The sequence below is a fragment of the Alligator sinensis genome, unplaced genomic scaffold, assembly GCF_000455745.1.
Source record: "Alligator sinensis unplaced genomic scaffold, ASM45574v1 scaffold421_1, whole genome shotgun sequence".
Taxonomy (NCBI): Eukaryota; Metazoa; Chordata; order Crocodylia; family Alligatoridae; genus Alligator; species Alligator sinensis.
Window position 1 is genome coordinate 3451671 of NW_005841871.1, and position 18712 is coordinate 3470382.

The following is an 18712-nucleotide window of genomic DNA, read 5'->3' on the forward strand; positions in this document are numbered from 1 at the left end:
GAGAGAGGGGAAAAAATATTCACATTACATGCATTCAGAAGTAGTTGTAAAAGCAGGTCCAATTCAGGCAGAATCTCTCAGGTTACATGTGACACTGTAGAAAAAACAGGTCAGGCTAATCTAAGATCCCATAACATTTGTATTGCATGTCTTAATAACAGTTTATTTTCCATATCTTGACTCTTGACCTGGACTCTAAAAATAAGCCACTAACGCATGTATCCATTGCTACATGAAGCCTCTCATTTTCTATAATCTTGATATAAAAAGGTGCTGGTATCCTAGTAATTTTACTTTCCATAAATTTCCTAATTACAGCTGTCACTATAGATCTATTACTTTAATTTCACACATAGCAGAGGTCTATGTGTCCTGTAAGGGGGTCTTCCATGTACAGATATCTTACTGGAGCAGGGTGGATGAAATGTTGTTGGATCACCTGCAGGATGCAGCCTACAAGTATGAGATTGTATTTGGGATACACCACATCTATGACAATGGTAATTTAACATTGCTAATGACAATTAGGAATTGCTGCTGAGAAATACAGCAGTACCTGTGCAGCGCTGGCCTTAATTATGCAAAATATATTAAAATTAAATCAGAGTAAAAAATAAATGTCTAATTCAAGTACTTACTTATCAAATAATAAGAAAAATAATAGCCCTGAAGCACTGATAAATTATTTATGATTAAAAAGGGTTTTCATTAAGCCTCTTCAAACACACAGATAAAGCAAATAATTACTGTAAGAATTCTTTAATTATTGAGTCAATTAAAACTCCTATCGTGTTTGTTTATTTTTTAATTGCAACCACTTTCCATTGTCTTCTGTAATCCATTCTTCTTTCAAGATCTTAGTTTACTGAAAAAAAAATGTATCCACCTTAGAGCTCAGTCTCATAAGGACTGTTATTCATGTGTTTAAATCCTGCATCCCATTAACTTCAATGGGGCTACTCATGTACATAAAGTTAAATATGTGCATAAGCTTTTGTGAGACTGTTGCCTAGAGGTGCTTTGCTTTAAGATTATTCCACCCTCTTCCTCCTTTCCTTGCATGTCCCTTTTTAGGACTGTCTCTCTTTATTAACAAACTGGTTGGTGAAGTTACATTAAAACAAGCAGCTCTGCGGTGAAGCCCTCCCCAGCTGATCTTTAGCCATTGATCTTGACTATATCTTTCAGCCCTCTTCCACTGTCCTTTACTGCTTGTGACATGCTGCAGCAACTCACTGAAGAATACCAGACAGTAAAACAGATTCTTAAATATTGATTTATGGTCCACTTTTAAAATGTAGACTCTCTAGAGGTATTGATGAGAAATCTAGCTTTTAATAATGGGTCACTGGCTCAGGATGTGCTGGTTGGTGCTTGGTATTTTCAGTCTCCAGAAAACTTACCCCTTAAAGGGTAAATGAATACAAAAACAACTAGCAACATGAAAGCAAAATGAACAGGCTACCTGAGAACTAATTTACTGACATGTATAAAGATCATAATGCATCTGAAGTAGAACAGAGGAGGACGTTTTAGAAGATTAGGACTGCCCTATAAAACAGCTAAAAAATAATTCTGATTAATTAAGCATCCCTACTGCATTTCTTATGAAATCATAGAATTTCAGATTTCTTACCAAAAGCACATTCAAGAATTGTTAATAAAATATGCATTTATTAATCAACATAGAGTTTAGAGGTAAACAGGATTTTACAATAGGCAAGATAGACATGATTACGAGAGGGTTTAAAAAATGAAGTCAATTCTCATATAAGTGACATTAATAAGAGGCATTAAAACATATTAAGAACTAAAGAATAAAAGTAAGTATATAATAGTAAAAAATCAAAGTCATATTGCAAATTGTTACGTCAATAGCACTGCTAGAGACTGTGAATTCCACAAGGAACTCCACTATCACTATTCATTTTACATATAAGGACACTTAGACAATATGTAATACAAAATCCTAAATTAAGATAAGCCAATTTTGTATGATTCTGAGGAAAAAAATTGTTGCCAGTCCAGAAAATATGGATCATTGTATATTTTTCAATCAAGCTTTTCTCTATAAACTGGCATCGATAGTTTATATTTCTAAAGTTAGATATTTAAACCATGCCTTGATAAAATGTCCTTTAATTACAAAACTCACTACTTAGCTAAAGATAATTAATAACTAAGGATTTTTCATGAACAAACATATAGACATATTAATCTTAAGCGTACCCATAGTTATTCCAAAGTACTTCTAGTTTATATTGAAATTCACTCGTAGGTTTAACTCCAGGGGACCTGTAACCTTAGTTTCAGTCAGTTATGAAACTTACCTTATGATACCTTAACCAATTGTTAAAATGATCCAGGGATCCTGGTTTTCTCTGATTTAAAAGAAAGCCCTAATTTTCGGGTAAAAAAAAAAGTAACCCAAAATCCACATTTTTCTATGATCAAAATGAAACACCATTAATATATAGATATATATGTGGTGGTGTTTCATTTTAATCATGGGAAAATGTGGATTTGGGGTTACTTTTTTTAATCCAAAAATTGTGGATTTTTTTAAATCAGAGAAAACCAGGATCTCTAATGATGGCAAAATCCTCACACCAGATCCTCAGCTAGTATAAGTTTGGTAGGGAGCTACTGAGCCTGGCCTGGTCTGGCCTCTTCCATATTATATCTGAATGAATACAGATTTCCTTCTCTTTGTCTAAGTTGTCAGTTTCATCTGACACAGCGAAGCATGAGCCAGGTTATAGCTCCTCTGCATCTAAATGCACCTAAGTTAGTGCTGTGCTGAACTACTGTAGCAAATGTCTGGGGTTCAGTACTATTAATTAACCACACAATTACTTGGGTTATTATGTAGGATTAAATTTATCAGTGCTCAAAATTAAATATGCATTATAGGCTACACCCCTTGCTGCCATAAGGTACTATGCCACTGTACACTAGCTAGTAATCTGGCCAACGCACTTTTGTCATTTATGGTATTCAAAAACATTTCTATTTAACCAAAGCTGGATTAACCCTTTAGTGGGCCTTAGGCAAACAAATTTGTGGGCCCCAGGCCAGTCGAGACCCCACTCCACCCAACGCTGCTGCCTGTGGGGAGCGGGGCTTGGAGCTGTCACTAGGAAGCAGCCAGCACAGCAGCGAGGCTGGTGGAGGGGAGGGGAAGGGAAGGGAAGGGAGGCAGATGGGTCTGTTTATGCTGTCACTGTGGAGGGAAGGACCAGGGCTCTCCACAGCTCAGGGCCCTAGGCATGTGCCTAGTTTACCAGTGTTAGTCTAGCCTTGTATTTAACATAAATTAAGCATTTAATGTGCTGAAGAAAAAGACATTAAATATATAAAATTCTTTATTACCCATCAAGCAGAAAGAATGCAACAAATAATCCAACACCAATTTGGATATTTTGCATCATTTAAGAAATGGTATGTGGTCACATGACTGTATTGTCTGCATTGAAACTATCTTGTAAAATAGTGTGTGCCATCAGAAAATTACTGTTTTATTAACATAGTAATGATAATGATTCAAAATGAGTATTGGCCTGACTGCTGCTATAAACCTTACAAACATGGGTTATCTCACTTATGTGATTAAATGTATTGCTCTCAGTGGATGTCTGAGTACAGGAAATTGCAGAAACAGGTTCAGGTCAAAACAGTGGAAAGGCAAGCTTCAAACTCCAGTGGCCTTACACTACACACATGCTAAGGGGTGGATTTGAAAGGTGCAGTGAAGTGGACACCACCCCTCTTTCAGTTAACACTGCTGCAGAAGCAGCTTTTTTTTAAGTCCCTGAATTGGGTAAGGATTCCTCCACTTCCCCTCCTTGCTGAGCAGAAACTCCCTTCTGTGACTCTTCCCTCCCCTTACTTCCCTGCCTATCATTGCCACCATCCTCAGCTGCCCCAGGTGTGGAAGAGGTCCCAGAGCTGCAGCTGTCCACTCCAGCCATGCTGCATGGGGAGCCTGGCTCAGCAAGGGACAGCAGCAGCAGTGGGTGGCTGCTTCTTCCTTTCCCAGTCTGTCCCCTCCCTACTTTTCCCCCAAGGTATTCTCTGTCAGCTCTTGAGCAGGCTTAGGAGAAGGGAAACCACCCACTGCTGCTGCTGTCTCTGGCCAATGCTGGCTGGAGTGGCCAGGAGCAGCTCTAGAGCACACTCCCCACACCTCTGGGTCAGCTGGGAACTGGCAGTGGTGGGCAGTGGTGTGGAGGGGAAATGGGAGGAGAGAAGATGTGCTGCTGAGCATGGAGGGGAAAGGATGAGGGAGGGAAGATTCTTGCCGGATTGAGGGACTTCAAATAATGTCCCAGCTGAGGCTCTCACAGGGAGGCTGCACAATCCCAATAAGGGGAGAAGCTGAGAGTGCAGCTGCCCCTGCAGAGTCATTCACTGCTCTTTTACTCCCCTATACATAACCCTGGATCTGTTCATGCACAGACTGACCTATAGTGTTTTCTTTCTTATATTAAGAAACCTATGAAAGGGAAAAACATTTGAGCCTTAGTTCTTAGACTTCTGAGGAAGCAGCAGCATGATTTTAGTCTGCACATTTTCTACAGATTTCTGTGGAGCAGTATGCTGGAATATGGAATTACTCCAATTCATCCCCCTCTTCCCACTCAATCTTTTTTGTGAAAATGTGTAGGAAGGCAAACAGAAGGGAGGCCGAGAGCTTCTAACCAGAAGATCTGCAGTGCTGCAGAGAGGAGAACAGGATAGTTTTAGGACTGGTGCTGTTAACTAGTGCTGTTCATTTATTCCAGTATTTCTCTGCCATGGCATTCTTAGGTGTGCAGGCACATACACATGACTTACAGGATAAACTGAGAGATTTCAAATAGAAATACATGGTGTCAAAACCATTCTGACCTGTTGTGGTCTTTCTGAGTTCTTTGCAACATAAGAATTTCTCTATTATTTTTTCCATATTTAAAAAATGAGTGAAAGCTGAGGACTGGCATAAAACACTAATTTATTCTAATAAAGGTCCTTGGTCAGTCTTGGTCTAGGGATGGACATTCAAAAAGCCTGAGCCTGAATTGATTTAATCTTTGCAAGTTACTCTAACCTGCAGAGATTGAACTGATTTGCTAGTGGATAGACATTCACTTTTCATTCCAGAAATGCAGGCACATGCCTGCAGTGGCTCAGGCCAAAAGCCCGGGGGCCCTAGAGCACTCCTCCTTTCCCTTCTGCAGGGAAGCTGAGCTGGGGGGGGCAGACCCTGGCAGCCCTGAATATGACTGAGGGTGAGTTTAACCCCCCACTTTGGCCTGCAGGGTGCGGACTGTGGCCGGATGGGAGTATGACCAGACCCCCATGGCAGGGAAGGAGGTGAAGGATGAGGGGGAGAGCCTTGCCCACCGCAGTGGCTCTCTGACAGCCAGGAGCAATCCAGACACACAGCTCTATTGCCTCGCCCCAGAGGAAAAGTCTTTCTCCCCCTCCTCCTCCCTCTCCCCTGCTGCTGCTGGGCGGGGAGGGGGGTGCTGTGCAGTGCTGGAGGGGTACTCTTCCCCCTCCTCCCTGCCCACTGCCACAGGGTGGGGATGGGGGCTGTGTGGGGGAGAGGAGGGGTAAATAACCCCCTCCCTGCTCCCTTAGCTTTCAGGGGGCCATGCCAGGACAGCTGCAGTCTCTGCCAGTGGAACAGGGAAGGGAGGAGTGGAATAAACCCCCTGGGGCACCCTGACAGAGGCTGCTGCCCCACCCCCTCCCCTTACTGCTCCAGTGGCGGGGGCTTGCACCTGGCCAGACGGTCTCCCAGCATGGTTCCATTAAGGCAAAGGGGCAGGAAAGGGATTAATTCCTCCCTCTGTCCCTTCTGCCCCTGGGGACTGCAGCTGGGGTCTGCCAGCCCTAGCTGTCACCTCTGCCTTTGCCGCTCACCCGCAGACAGGCAGACCCTGGCTTCAAGAGGGGAGGAGAAAAGAATTTACCACCTCCCTGCCCACTTTGCCTTAATGGGACCGTGCTGGGACATGTCTAGCCACACCCTCACTCCTCAGGCTAGAGAGCAGAGAGGCAGGGCCAGCCCGGCTCTCTGGAGCAGAGAGCAGAGCCCAGCCCAGGGCTGCAGAGCGTGCTGGGATGCTGGAGGACTCTGGTTAACTTAAACCAGACAGAAGTTCCATAAACCGGTTTGACCAAATCAGTTAAGTCTGATGCTATATTCAACCAGGTTTATCTTAAACCAGTTTCAACTATTTTGAAACTGGTTTGTATGTACTGACCTTCTGTTCCGTTACAGGTTTAAACCAGCTTCTGATTACTTAAATTGGTTTATGTGTAACTTCTGTCCCAAGCCTTAGAAAAAAACCCTCTCATTCTTCTCTGAGTTCTACACGTGATGGCTCCCACACAATCTTCATGGTTGGAGTGTTACATCTGGCTTTCCATAACTGAAGTTAGACAAACGGGCATGGACAGACATGAAAAAACACTCCCCAAAATGGTGCTTTACCCAAAGAGGAAGCACATGAATTGGACCTGTCTCTCCAGTATATGTATAGATTGGACACTTCAGCAGGGTTTTTTGACACTTGTATCTAATAGCTGATTCAATCAGCTATTAGATATAAGCACCAAAAAGCCCTGCTGAAGCACCTGATCTATATAAACGTTGGGCGAGCTGGGTCCAACTAACATGATGCCTCTTCTGGGCATGCGCTATGCCTGGAGTGAGGGCTTGCCAAGCTTAAATTAAAGCCCTTTTTTGTTGTTGACATCTGCAAGCAGCTTTAGTAGTTAACAAAGTCAGGGAGTGATTAGTGGAAAAGTATAATGTCATTTATTATCAGCTTTAAGCAAAGTTCTTACTACAAGTCCCAGGTTAACCACATTGTTTCTGGTCTATAAAAGCAGCTTAATTTTTTTGTGACACTGAGGCAAAGTAGCTGTTGGATAGCTCCACCTTCTTTGTTTGTTTGCATTCTGTTGTGCAGCAATGAGATGTCCTTGTAGAAGTCCGAATAAAAGCTAAACATTGACAATGACCAGTCACTTTTGAAAAGACTGAATAAATCATTGTGAAGGAGTGCAATGATGATGATGATGAGTTACCAAATTACAAAACATTATCAGTTTTGAATTGCTAGCAGTGTCTAAAAGCTATTTTAAAGTGAAATTCCTGTTCCTTCAGACAGCCGTCTTGCAGTGGGAAAGCTATTTCCCCAGAAGGTGTTTCTTAAAACAAGTTTTTCTCTATTTTAGGTTTGCCCTAGGTTTTGCCTAGAAGGTGTATTTATTTACCTCCACATTCTATCAGCACATTAAATAAACTAACTTTCAATATTCAGGGTATTTAATGTAGTAAGTATAGGAAATCAAAATGGGATAGAGGAGATAATGAGAGAAACCTGTATTCCTTAAATAAGGAATAGCTTTGTATATGACTGTTATAACATACAGAGCTCACAGTTTCTGATCTAAATTCTCTTACATCCATTTGGAGTTCAGCCAAATCCAAAAGGCCTTTAAATTGGGAAACATGAAGAGAACTCATCAGTGCTATAAATGTATAGGCAGTTTGGTGTTTCCTTCCCCCCTCTCCTCTCCTCTCCCAACACACACACACACACACACACACACACACACACACACACACACACACTTTTCAGGTTTTAATAGAAACCTCACATCATAATTAGAAAAATGAAATTCCTGCCATTCACAATATATAGCTTGGACAGATTAAAGGGAAGAGGTGTGAGAGATGATAATTGCTTTGTGCTCATCAGGCCTCTATTGAAAACCTGACAGGATAATTACAAAATATCTGCCTTACTGAAAGTCTAGGCAAATTTTTGAAGAGCTATTTAAAGGTGTTCATTTACTCTCTGGTTGAAAAGAAAAAAAGTTTTTTGTTTCCTTTTAAAATGGTTCATTATCATTTAAATGTGCTGTATATGTTCAAGTACAGTGTTCAGTCTCATGAACATGCATGGTTGCATTCCTCTCCCCACCCTCAAAGAAAATTGTCCATCATTTTTTGAGTTAACCCCCCACATACATTTAACTCTCTTCTCTGTCAGCATAACATTATTTTGACAACCAGAAGCTATAACCTTGATACTTTCAGCAATTTGAATCATATTCCTAGGCAATTTAATTGAGGAATGAAGTCCTGGTGGACTACAAAATATAGTCTCACAAAATGCATTTTAATTGGCAGAACAAACTGGAGTCCTAGCTGTAGCTTGATGGCATTTTTCTGCCTATTTGCATGTGTGATAACTTTTGAAAACCACATCCAATGGATTCTATAGCTTCAGAGAGTATTCTAGGTGGTAATGGTATAGACTATAGTAGGCCTTCAGCTGCTTAATGCCAATGTGGTGTAGCATTTTCTTGCATTCTGTTGACCAAAGTTTGGCTAAGAAAGAGGCTAAGAAAATGATCAGGCCAAGGACATTGCAAGGTGTGAACCATTTTAGAAATTTCAAGAAAGATGGAATGGAAAAAAGCTAACCTATGGATCTTGATAAAAGTCACTTAAAGTATATTTAGTGATTAGACAAGGCTAATTTTAGACAAGATGAGTGCATCTACAAGAGATGCTTACTGCATGTAGCCTAATAATGCTGCGCAGTAGCATGCTGGTCAAAAACCATATACAACTGCACCATAATAAAACTGCACAGTGTTATTAGGCTACTGCACAGTAAGCATCACAAAAAACACATGTGCTGGTGCTACTGTACAGAAGCACAAGTTACTGTGCATTGAATTAGTACTTGCTTAACCAAGTACTAAACTTAATATGCAGTAACTAGAGTGCATTAATGAGCCTGTAGACATGCCTGATATAGCTTAGATAGGGAATGAATAAGCATATGAATATTAATCAGAGTAGCACCTATAGGCATACACACACACACACACACACACACAAACATATATGGCTTACTTAGTAAGTGTGTGTGTGTGTGTGTGTGTGTGTGTGTGTAATATTTACCTTATTTAGTAAGTTTGGGTATATTAGTAAAGCTTTTTGATATATTAGATACAAATCTGGGTTCATCTTGGAACCTATGCTCTTCAGTCTTACACAGATCTTGCTGTATAAGAGGCGTGGGGATGGGGGCTCATTCTTGCTGAATGAACTAAGAAAAGTGCTCTTTTAAAACTTAATATGAAACCCAGGTGAGAAGTCATTTTCCATAACAGGCTGGCCACTTGTTAAAGGCTTTCTGAGGCTAAATACAGACAATCAAAAAGCCTGAAGCTGAATTGATTTAATCTGCACAGTCTAAGCTGTGTAGATTAAACCAATAAGCAAGTGAACAGACATTCACTTTTGATTCTGGACGTGCAGCCACATGCCTACAGTGGCCCAGACCAGAAGCTGGAGCAGAGGGGGGGCGGGGGAGGCAGGACTAGAGCACGCCTCCTTGCTCGGCTGGAGCAGACAACTTGGGCCAAGGCTAGCCCACCAACGCTGCAAGGTGGGGGGAAGTGCAAAGCATCCTGGGATGCTGGCGGACTGTGAGTTAACTTGAATCTGGAAGGGATCTGGAACAGAAGTTGAATAAACTGATTTAACCTGAATCAGTTAAGTCTGATACTACAGCCATCTATGTTTATCTTAAACCAGTTTTGGCCATTCTGAGAGCAGTTTATGTGCACTGAGCTTCTGTTGTGTTACAGATTTGAACCAGATTCCGGTCACTAGTTATACTAGCCTGAGACTTTAGGACTTGGAGAAATGAATTATAGAGTCTCTCAAGTGTTAAAAAGATTATTTCTTTAGATAAACGCACATTTTATAAATTTTAATAATTTGCTTGATATTCTTTATCTGTACTGTTTAGCCATTTAGATTTGTTCTGTATTTTATTATTGAATTTGTTTTTAAAAATTTGCTCATGTTTGCATCAGGAGAACAGAGTCAGTCTGGATACAGAGGTCTGGCAGTAATCACAGGGTTAAGATGAGGGTTAGGGGTACTTGAATCACTTGCCATGTTTTCACCAGGCTCTCCAACTTTGGACAGCCATCTAGTTAGTTGTGGCCAGAACTGGAGTGAGGACAAGGCTGGGAGACTGTTCAGAAGCAAGGGTAAGTGGGGGCCTGTCTGAATGAACAGCTCTGCCTACATAAATAAATCACAGCCCTCTGGCAACAGTCCTTTTTAAGCTTATGTTCAACTCCTCAGGTTAAAGGTATAAGTGCTAAGGGTGCACTGATAAAGATTTTTTGGGCCAATACCAATGGCCAATTATTGACCAGTCATCTTGGCCAGTACCAATCTGATCAATGATATGCAGCCCGGCAGCTTGGAGAGCAGCATCCAGCTGATAATTCTATTGTGGGGAAGGGGCAGGGGGGAGGGAAAAGGTATTAGGGGGCAGATCGAGGCTCCCCTGGTGAGGGAGGGAGTGAGGCTGAGCCTGGGGCAAGGGCAGGGACAGGCACTACACAGCCAGTGCAGGGCACAGAACAGAGCCTCAGCTCATCCAGGGGATGCAGGGGGGCGGGAAGGGGGAAGGTGGTTTCTGCCGCTGCAAGCATCACGGTGGGGGGGGGGCATGTGCCCCCTGGATCTGTGTGTGAGGTGAGGGCAGGCTACCACTGCATGCTACGGGCTGGGGGCTGTGCTGGCCTCTTCCCGGCCGGTGGGGCTGGGCCTGGGCTACGTTTGTGGTGGGTGGGGACAGGGTGGGCGGTGGTGGCACTGGAAGCGGGGGCTACAGCCACCTCAAAATTCACTGTAGCTCTCCTCTTAGCGCTGCTGCCACCTGCCCCACCCCACCCAGCCCAAGTGCAGTCCAGGTCCAGCCCCCACACTGAGAAAAGCCTGGTACAGCCCCCTAGCCCCAAGTGCACAGTGGCAGCCTGCCTTTGCCCTGTACACAGGTCCGGGGGGCATGTGCCCCCCATGCTTCCCCCGGAGCTGCACACAGCAGGGGGACCACCCTCCACCTCCCAACCCCCCTGCACCACCAGATGAGCCACAACTCCATCTTACTCCCTGCCCTAGCTGTCCAGCACCTGCCTCAGCCCCAGCCCCACTCCCTTCCTTGCCACAGGGCCCTCAACCTGCCCCCCAATGCCCCTTCCCCCCTACAGACTTACCAGCTGGATGGTGACCTCCATGCTGCTGAGCTGTGTTCTTGGCTACGTTCATGCATGTGACATTTATCGGCGACAATATTGGCCACATCAACCACAAAAAGCTGATTGCCAATAATGTCAATTTTCCTTTTATCAGTACAGTTACAATATGGACTGATGTATTGGTACACCTCTAATAAATGCATAACATTAGTGTTTTGCACAGCATAGTACATTATCATTTTAGAAAGGGATTTTTTAAAGATAGTTAACTCCCTTGGGTTTCTTTGAATATGTCAGCCATAAAAGTGCTAGGCACTGTACAACAGGAAAAAATACCTCTTGTCCCAGTCAATTTAAATGACTGATGTTTATGAACTCATAGGTGCTTGTGCTTCTGTGGTGGATGAAGAGCTGCTTATGTATGTAGTTTTGTGGAGTAGTTTGGAATCAGTTTTCATGAAAGGCAGGTCACATACACAGGCAAGCAATCATTGTAACTTAGTTCTAAAGTGACATTTATTTGTCTTTAGTTTAACTTAGCCTGCATCCCCATGAGAGCGCATGTGCAGTTTGCAGTGCTGCAGGCCTGTTTGCGGCACTGCAAACCACATGCGCTGCACCTTCAGGCATTCACCATGCTGTTAATTTGCAGCATGGTGGGGGTTACCTGGAGATCCTGGTATCAAAAAAAAATGTGCCAGAAAAAAGTGAGGTGGCCCATGCACCCAGATCACTGCTGCTGGAGCCCTGGGAGGTCCCCAGGACTCCAGGTAAGGCTGCTGAGGTCAGCTTAGGTGCTGGTGCCAGCCTCCTGTACCCCACCTTGGGTAACTTGCCTTGTGCTAGAGCACACATTCAGGAGCCTTCCCTGTGGACAACTAACCGTGGCACAAATATGTGCTGCTGCTAGTTATCCCCGAGGAACACATGCTTCCACTTGTGGAGACACACCCCATGTGTGCTTCCACCAAGATTATCATAGCCCTTCTTTTTTATACAAGACATACACACTATATGAATATCTATGTCTGATACATTAATATCTACTTTTTATCACACTGCTTTTTTTCAAGAGAAGCAGTTTCCTATGTAATATCTAATTTCCTTCTCTCTTTCTTTTTATTAAACAGTTTATGAAGAACCAGAAGACCCCAGTAATAGATCATTTTTTTCAGAAATTATCTCCTCTGTGTCAGATGTCAAATTCAGTCATAGTGGCAGATACATGCTGACAAGGGATTACCTCACTGTCAAAGTTTGGGATCTGAATATGGAAACAAAGCCTGTAGAAACATACCAAGTAAGTGTTTGCTGTATCTGTAAGAATATCTCAATATTTCAAATCCTAAAATTGCACTACAGTTCTTCAATTGTTGTTCTTAATGAGGTGGTTGCTGAATGAAAGCTTAAGATAATTTAAGAACAACATAGTAGATGCCACTAAGATGAGCAATGAAGGGACAGTTTCAGCACTGGTAAGGGAGTTTAACTGTTTTGGAGTCAATGGCTACACTTAGTTCTTAAATTAATACCTACAGTGAGGAGGATCATCTCTTCAATTCTGTATCACAATCTTACCATGACATTCCACGACTAATAGATATAATAAACATGGAAGGCAGGATTTTCAACACTTCCTGGCATTTGGCTTAACTCTGCTCCTATTACTTCCACTCTGGCTAGCAGAAGCAGAATTAAGTGAATACTGAGTGCTTTAGAAAATCATACCCTTACATTCCACCTATAGTACTGAACTAGCCTGAACCCAAAAGAAATACTTATTAAATCATAATGCTATCATCACTATAAAACTTAGACTAATACCAGGCAAGCACATTTGGTCTGATCAAATTCACCATCAGAGTACGCAGGCACTATTTCACTGGCTTTAGCTACTTGCGAATTTGTGCCCCGGAGTCTCTGCCATTTGACAAAAATGGTCTGAGCATAGCATTTTTATGCTCCATCAGAATGGGCAACGTGTATCCATAATACCTAAGAAATACCCATTGTATTATAAAAATACAGTGGAAAAAGCTGTTAAGGAATATTCGACAGAAACACATAGGAACCTTTTAAAGTATTATTTGGCTGGAGTCCTGCAGGGATGTTGGACTTGAGAACTGTATATATACAGCGTGTCTCGTACACTATACATCAATGAAGATAAGGTACAATATTTCCGGTCTTGTGGTAGGGTTTTTAAAAAAATACTTATTTAACAGCACTGCCTGTAATATTTGATACAAGTTCAATAGCTTGACTTAGAAGAGCTATTGTCAAGGCATTAATAACATTTTGGATCTTTATTATATTTAACTGGACAGAAGACAAGTAGGCACTCCTTTTCCTGGAATACATCCCGTGACATTTCATTGTGACTGAATCTCCTACAAGCCTTTGAAAATCTTCACCTGTATTTCTATAAAACCACCACATTGGCTTTCTTCAGTAATGTGACTGGTGTCATACTGAAATGTGTAAGGGATTTTAGTGCTTACAAGAAACATGGTAAAAACAAAACTGTACTTGGTATGTTGCACCTATGCCTAACATTTTAGGCTCAGGCGATGTACTATTTTGCATTTATGCTAATACAGTAAGCATCTTTGTCCCTGGAGGGAAATGGCTGGTCAATCCAACCTGTTTATTTTGACTCTGGCATCTGCTTTTATTTCCTCCTGTAGGAAGCTCTGAAATAAGCTGGCTAGTCTAAAATCAGTCTGACATTTAGCAGTGGGGCCAATTAAAAAGTTACATTTCTCTGTGGTGAGATAGGGAAAATAAGTAAAATGTAATTGTTCCAGCATTGATAGCAGTAATCAGAAGTTTATAAAAAGGCTGACAAAATAAACCCAAGGTTTTGCTGCTGTCCATTAACCCCTGAATTGACTTTTCTTTTCAAACACTTTGCTTTTCAACATCCTGTAAGGAATGTACTGATGCCCTTGATATAAATAAATGTCTTGCAGCTGACAAAACATCAGCAAAAATGGTGTTCTGCTTTAAAAAAATATGTTTTCTCTTATCAAGTTTTTGACTTGTACAAAATAAACACAGTGCACACAAAACAGACACAAATTAATACAGATATGTTAATTTACACTTCAAGATATAGTCAAATGGTATTGACAAAGAACAGAATACAAAAGGAAGTCTACATACAGAGAAATGAAACATAAGATGAACAAAAACGTGAGAAAAATCTGAGTTCCATCCTTTTACTCTAATGCATATAAACCATTTTTATTGTACTAAACATAATCAGGTTCCTTTAAATATTGGTGGTTTTGCATAAAGGATACTTGTTTTGTTTTGTCAATCTACTGAATCAATTTCTACATTAATATTATTTTATGTCCATTTTTTCTGTATGCAAAAAAAAAAAAAAATATATATATATATTTTATCCTAGGTAACGTTACAGGGAGCAATTGTAAACGTTTGTTCTTGATAACAGGGACATATGAACAATAAGTAACTAAAGGTCAAGGGCAGTTTTATTCTCATATAATGAACATTATCCATCACTGGCCCTGATATTGTTCAGTGTTATAGTATACAGAACAAGATGGTATTTTCAACTACTCTCTTTAGTGTTTCTCATAATAGCACTACTGTTTGCTTTAACAATTACAATGTTCACAACTAACAGGATATACAGGCTTCAAGTGCAGCCTGTGCAGGAGCCTGGTTTCTCCTAATATTTTGTTAATAAATTAAGTCAGAACAATATTCTTCCCTTCATTTTCTTTTCCAATTGCTCTTTAATTGCTGGGAAGACTGCACATAAGGATTTAAGTGCATGTCATGCAGCCCAGCCCCCAGGCTCCTGCTGTGTCTAGAGGTGGCCGCTAAAAGGCATCAGGTGTCTGGAATCCACAGGCACTTGCAGTAGCAGCAGGGAGGGAACCCTGAGCATCTCCAAGAGGCAGCTGCACTAACCAGCCTTAAATAACTCTCACAATGAGTTCACTAAGTTTTGCTGGCTTATAGCCACATCTTATTCTCTCCTTAATAATACCATTTTTATTTTTCTTCCTACCTCTACGTTTATGCTCTACACCTCCTTTCTGTATTTTGTTCTGATGAAGCCTAACTCTTTTTCCACCACTTTGCCTCCCTTCCTCTGCTTCTGCAGCTTACCTATATAACCTCTGTCTCTCTCTTTCACTCTCACATACATCTCTGAACTGTGTTATTAAACAATATAGCATCCTTCTCTTGTCACTCTTTTCCTTCATATCCTATATCCCCTTCCCTCCTTTGGGCTTGTCATTATTATATTGCTGTATATCTAAATTTAGACAGCAAAGTGCTATGTCACCTCAAATGTATATATTTTGGAGGTTAGATAAGATTGTTTCAGAGAATCCTATGAATAAGTCATAGCAGCTAAATGCCATAAACTTGCAGGAAAAGTCAAGTTTTATAATTGGTCCACTAACAGTATTTAGAAATTCCGATTTCTCATGCAAGTTTTCTCATGTTTCATCTAGTCTGACATCAGAAGAAAACTACTGTAGCTCCTATAGCATTTAAATATTTAAATATATATTTTTCTGTTTCTGGCAGAGATCCACCAAATTTTCCTTCTATGTATTGTACATAATAGAAGGGGGAAAGCCAGTATAGTATACTGGACAATATTTACTACCAGTGTAGAAAAACAAAAATTATTTCTATTTGCAAAGTGGTGGAAACAAATATTCCAATAACTATGATACTTCTCAAGCAAATCTGTCTACTGGGTCTTCATTATGGTGATATTATGCCACAATAGCAAAACCAATCAAGTCCATCTTGGCTAAGTCTAACAACATTTGTAGCTAGTGTTAGATTTACCCAAGGTGGACCAGGTCTGTAGGACAGAGGTTGAGATTAATGTGTCATTTATCTTCACAATTCCTGACTATTTGCCCCCAAATAGTAGCTGCCCTCACATACTCAGGGAGTTGGAAGGGGCTTCAAGCATCTTTTAATTGAACCCCTATATTCATATGATTGTGTTGACCCTGAGCAGAATGCTTGGATGATTCTGGTAAAGTGTTACATAACAGAGTAATGTGATTCTATAAAGGAAATTGCTGGTGGCAACTTCTGTGGAAACTAGAAAATGTTTTCATATATGGATAACAAAAATATAATCTAATTTTATCATCATTCAATATAGCGTGGGCTTGCATCTTTATCTCAAGAATTCATCAAGCTCTATCCACTTACATGGGATCAATAATAATAAAAAGCCTAAGTGTATAAATGGCAGGGCTTTTATAGTTTGTGGTAAGTCTGTTGGAGGGGAGGGAGAGTGTGTTTGCTACACTAATTACAGAGTATCCCCTAAAAATAATTTTCTAAATTACCTCCATTTTACCCTCTAATAATATTTTACTGAGCTACCCAACCCCCTTGTAGGCTGATGCAGAGACTCCCAAAACTCTTAAGAAGAGGCAACCCTCTGCTATTAGCGTATGCTCCCCTCCACAACAGGTCTGTTGACTGAAACAGGGGTGGATGAGGTCATTGGCTGGACTCCTCACCAAGCCTACTCTGCTCCCTTTGTAGAAGCAAGTCCTAGCAAGATGCTCCGTAACGCTGGTGCATGGCTGCCTCTGCTACACTGTTCAGTTCCCTGATACCAGTGAATGCTAGTCTGCGTACCTGACACAGTCCCAAACCTGTCACTCTTGTGAACAGGAGATGACCATGAAAACAAGGCAGAAGTTCAAATGTCATCAGTGTTAACTTTCATAATCACCCTGGAGGCTTCATTGTGGGCAAGAGTGAAAGCAAAATTCAAAATTGAAATCCAGCAAATAAATGCAGACACTAATGAATGAATGAATGCCTGTAGACAAGGAAGCAGGGCTGTAAAAAGAAGGAGTTGAGAGCTTCAAAAAATCAAAAGGAGTAATGAAGGTAGAAAAAAACCTAAGTAGAAAAAGAAGTAGAAGATAAAGTAGAAGAAACACAGTACGGACTGATTGAGTCCTCTCAAAGGCCATGTGACCCTGTCACCACCAGAGAGAGCTCCATCCTCCTACCATAGCTGCCAGCACTTGGCAGCTATTTTTGAAGCCAGATCCAGCTGCCAGCGCTTGGTAGCCATCTTTAAAACATAGCCCCGTTCTGTGCACATTTTTTTGCTTTTACTTTCCAAGATTAAGAGGAGCAGCATGGCATGTGCAGAGGCAGCACATGGCAGCTGTGTTTGCGTCCCCTTTGCGTCTCTGCACTATGGCTGCCCCAGCTCCTGGCAGTGAGGAACAGGTTCCTTTGATCTTGCTAGCCCCCTCGCTGATCCTGCTGGCCTGCCGCGCTCATTCTCACCTGTCCCATGGCCGTCTCACTCTGCCAGACTCCCCCACATGCAGTGACTGCCTGTCTGCCTGCCGCGTGCCCACCAAAGGCCCCTGCTGCCACCAGTGACGCTGACAAGGGGCTCCAGGAGGCCACAGCCAGGGCTGCTGTTGCTTTCCCGCTCTCTGCAGGCATTTTGCACTGGGAGTGGAGGACAAAAGACCCTTATTATCTAATAAAATATCTTAACATAAATAATAACTTGTAACAAATATAGGTATGGCTAAATCACCCGAGATCTGAGAAACATTTAAGGACCACCTCCAGTTTCTGTAGAGGAAATGCTGTTATGAATGCTAGGAAGGCAGAAACATCTCATTGGGGGGGGGGGTATGAGAAGTATGCATGTTTACACATGCACCATGAGGTAAATACAGTTAACTAAGAATCAGTTTACCCACGTCTCCCATTTGCTTATTAGCCGTTAAGTAAGTAGCATGTTCAGCTGACAGGATCTGTTTGCTGATATATAGCCTAGGAGGCTCATTCATCAAATTCTGAAACAATGATCCATGACGGAAATGTATAGTCCATAACAAATTTTAAGTTAATTTACAGATTTATTTGGTGCCGTAGACATTGCAGATGTTGCAGAGATTTTTATATGAACTAAAACTTCAAGGAAGTAACCAGACAGAGCAGAATAAATTACCACGTTGAAGGGAATTCCAAGACCTAAGCCAGCAGAGGATACTGAGCGGGCCACAGTCAAGAGAGCCAAATTCAGCTCTTGAATACACAGGTGCAGCTTCCAGGGACTTCAAAGGAAGTGATACCTCCTTATGCCAGTACTAAATTTGGTCCCCAGGCAGTTGTATTCATATGGTGCTGATAAAAAATAATATGGGCTCCTCAGAGGTCATCCGTGCAACATTAGTATCTGAAGTAGTTGTTTTTCAGTTCCTGGCTAGCGATCAAACATGCTGTATCAGCCACTAGAAAACAAGGAATGTGAAATGGATTACCAGGCCTTGTATACACAAGAATTCCCAGGCTCATTATTTTATTATGGTGTGAAACAAATGAGATTGACTTTAAAGAATCCAATTCAGTAGAGGAATGATAGTGTCCTTCATATACATTATTTTACAGTAACTCTCACCCACTTCCAATATGCAACCTAAAATGAGATTTTCCAGAGTATGCAACATATGTTGTTGGTTTTTGTTATCAAATCTCACATTTTATCATTGATATGAAATAGCCATGAACTAAGATAGTGTTTTGAGCATTAGCCTATGAAAATTAGGCTCCATACATCTCTATACATCTT

At 41.4% G+C, this 18712-nt stretch overlaps 1 protein-coding gene across 3 annotated transcripts in view; it reads left to right on the forward strand.

Moving 5' to 3' along the window:
* Positions 1 to 18712, forward strand: part of PPP2R2C (protein phosphatase 2 regulatory subunit Bgamma) — a 325395-nt gene that overhangs the window by 290549 nt on the left and 16134 nt on the right. For all 3 annotated transcript variants that reach the window (XM_025195330.1, XM_025195335.1, XM_025195342.1), the window contains one exon: positions 12210 to 12379. In XM_025195330.1, the coding sequence (XP_025051115.1) occupies positions 12210 to 12379 (170 nt within the window). The remainder of the gene's footprint in view (positions 1 to 12209; positions 12380 to 18712) is intronic.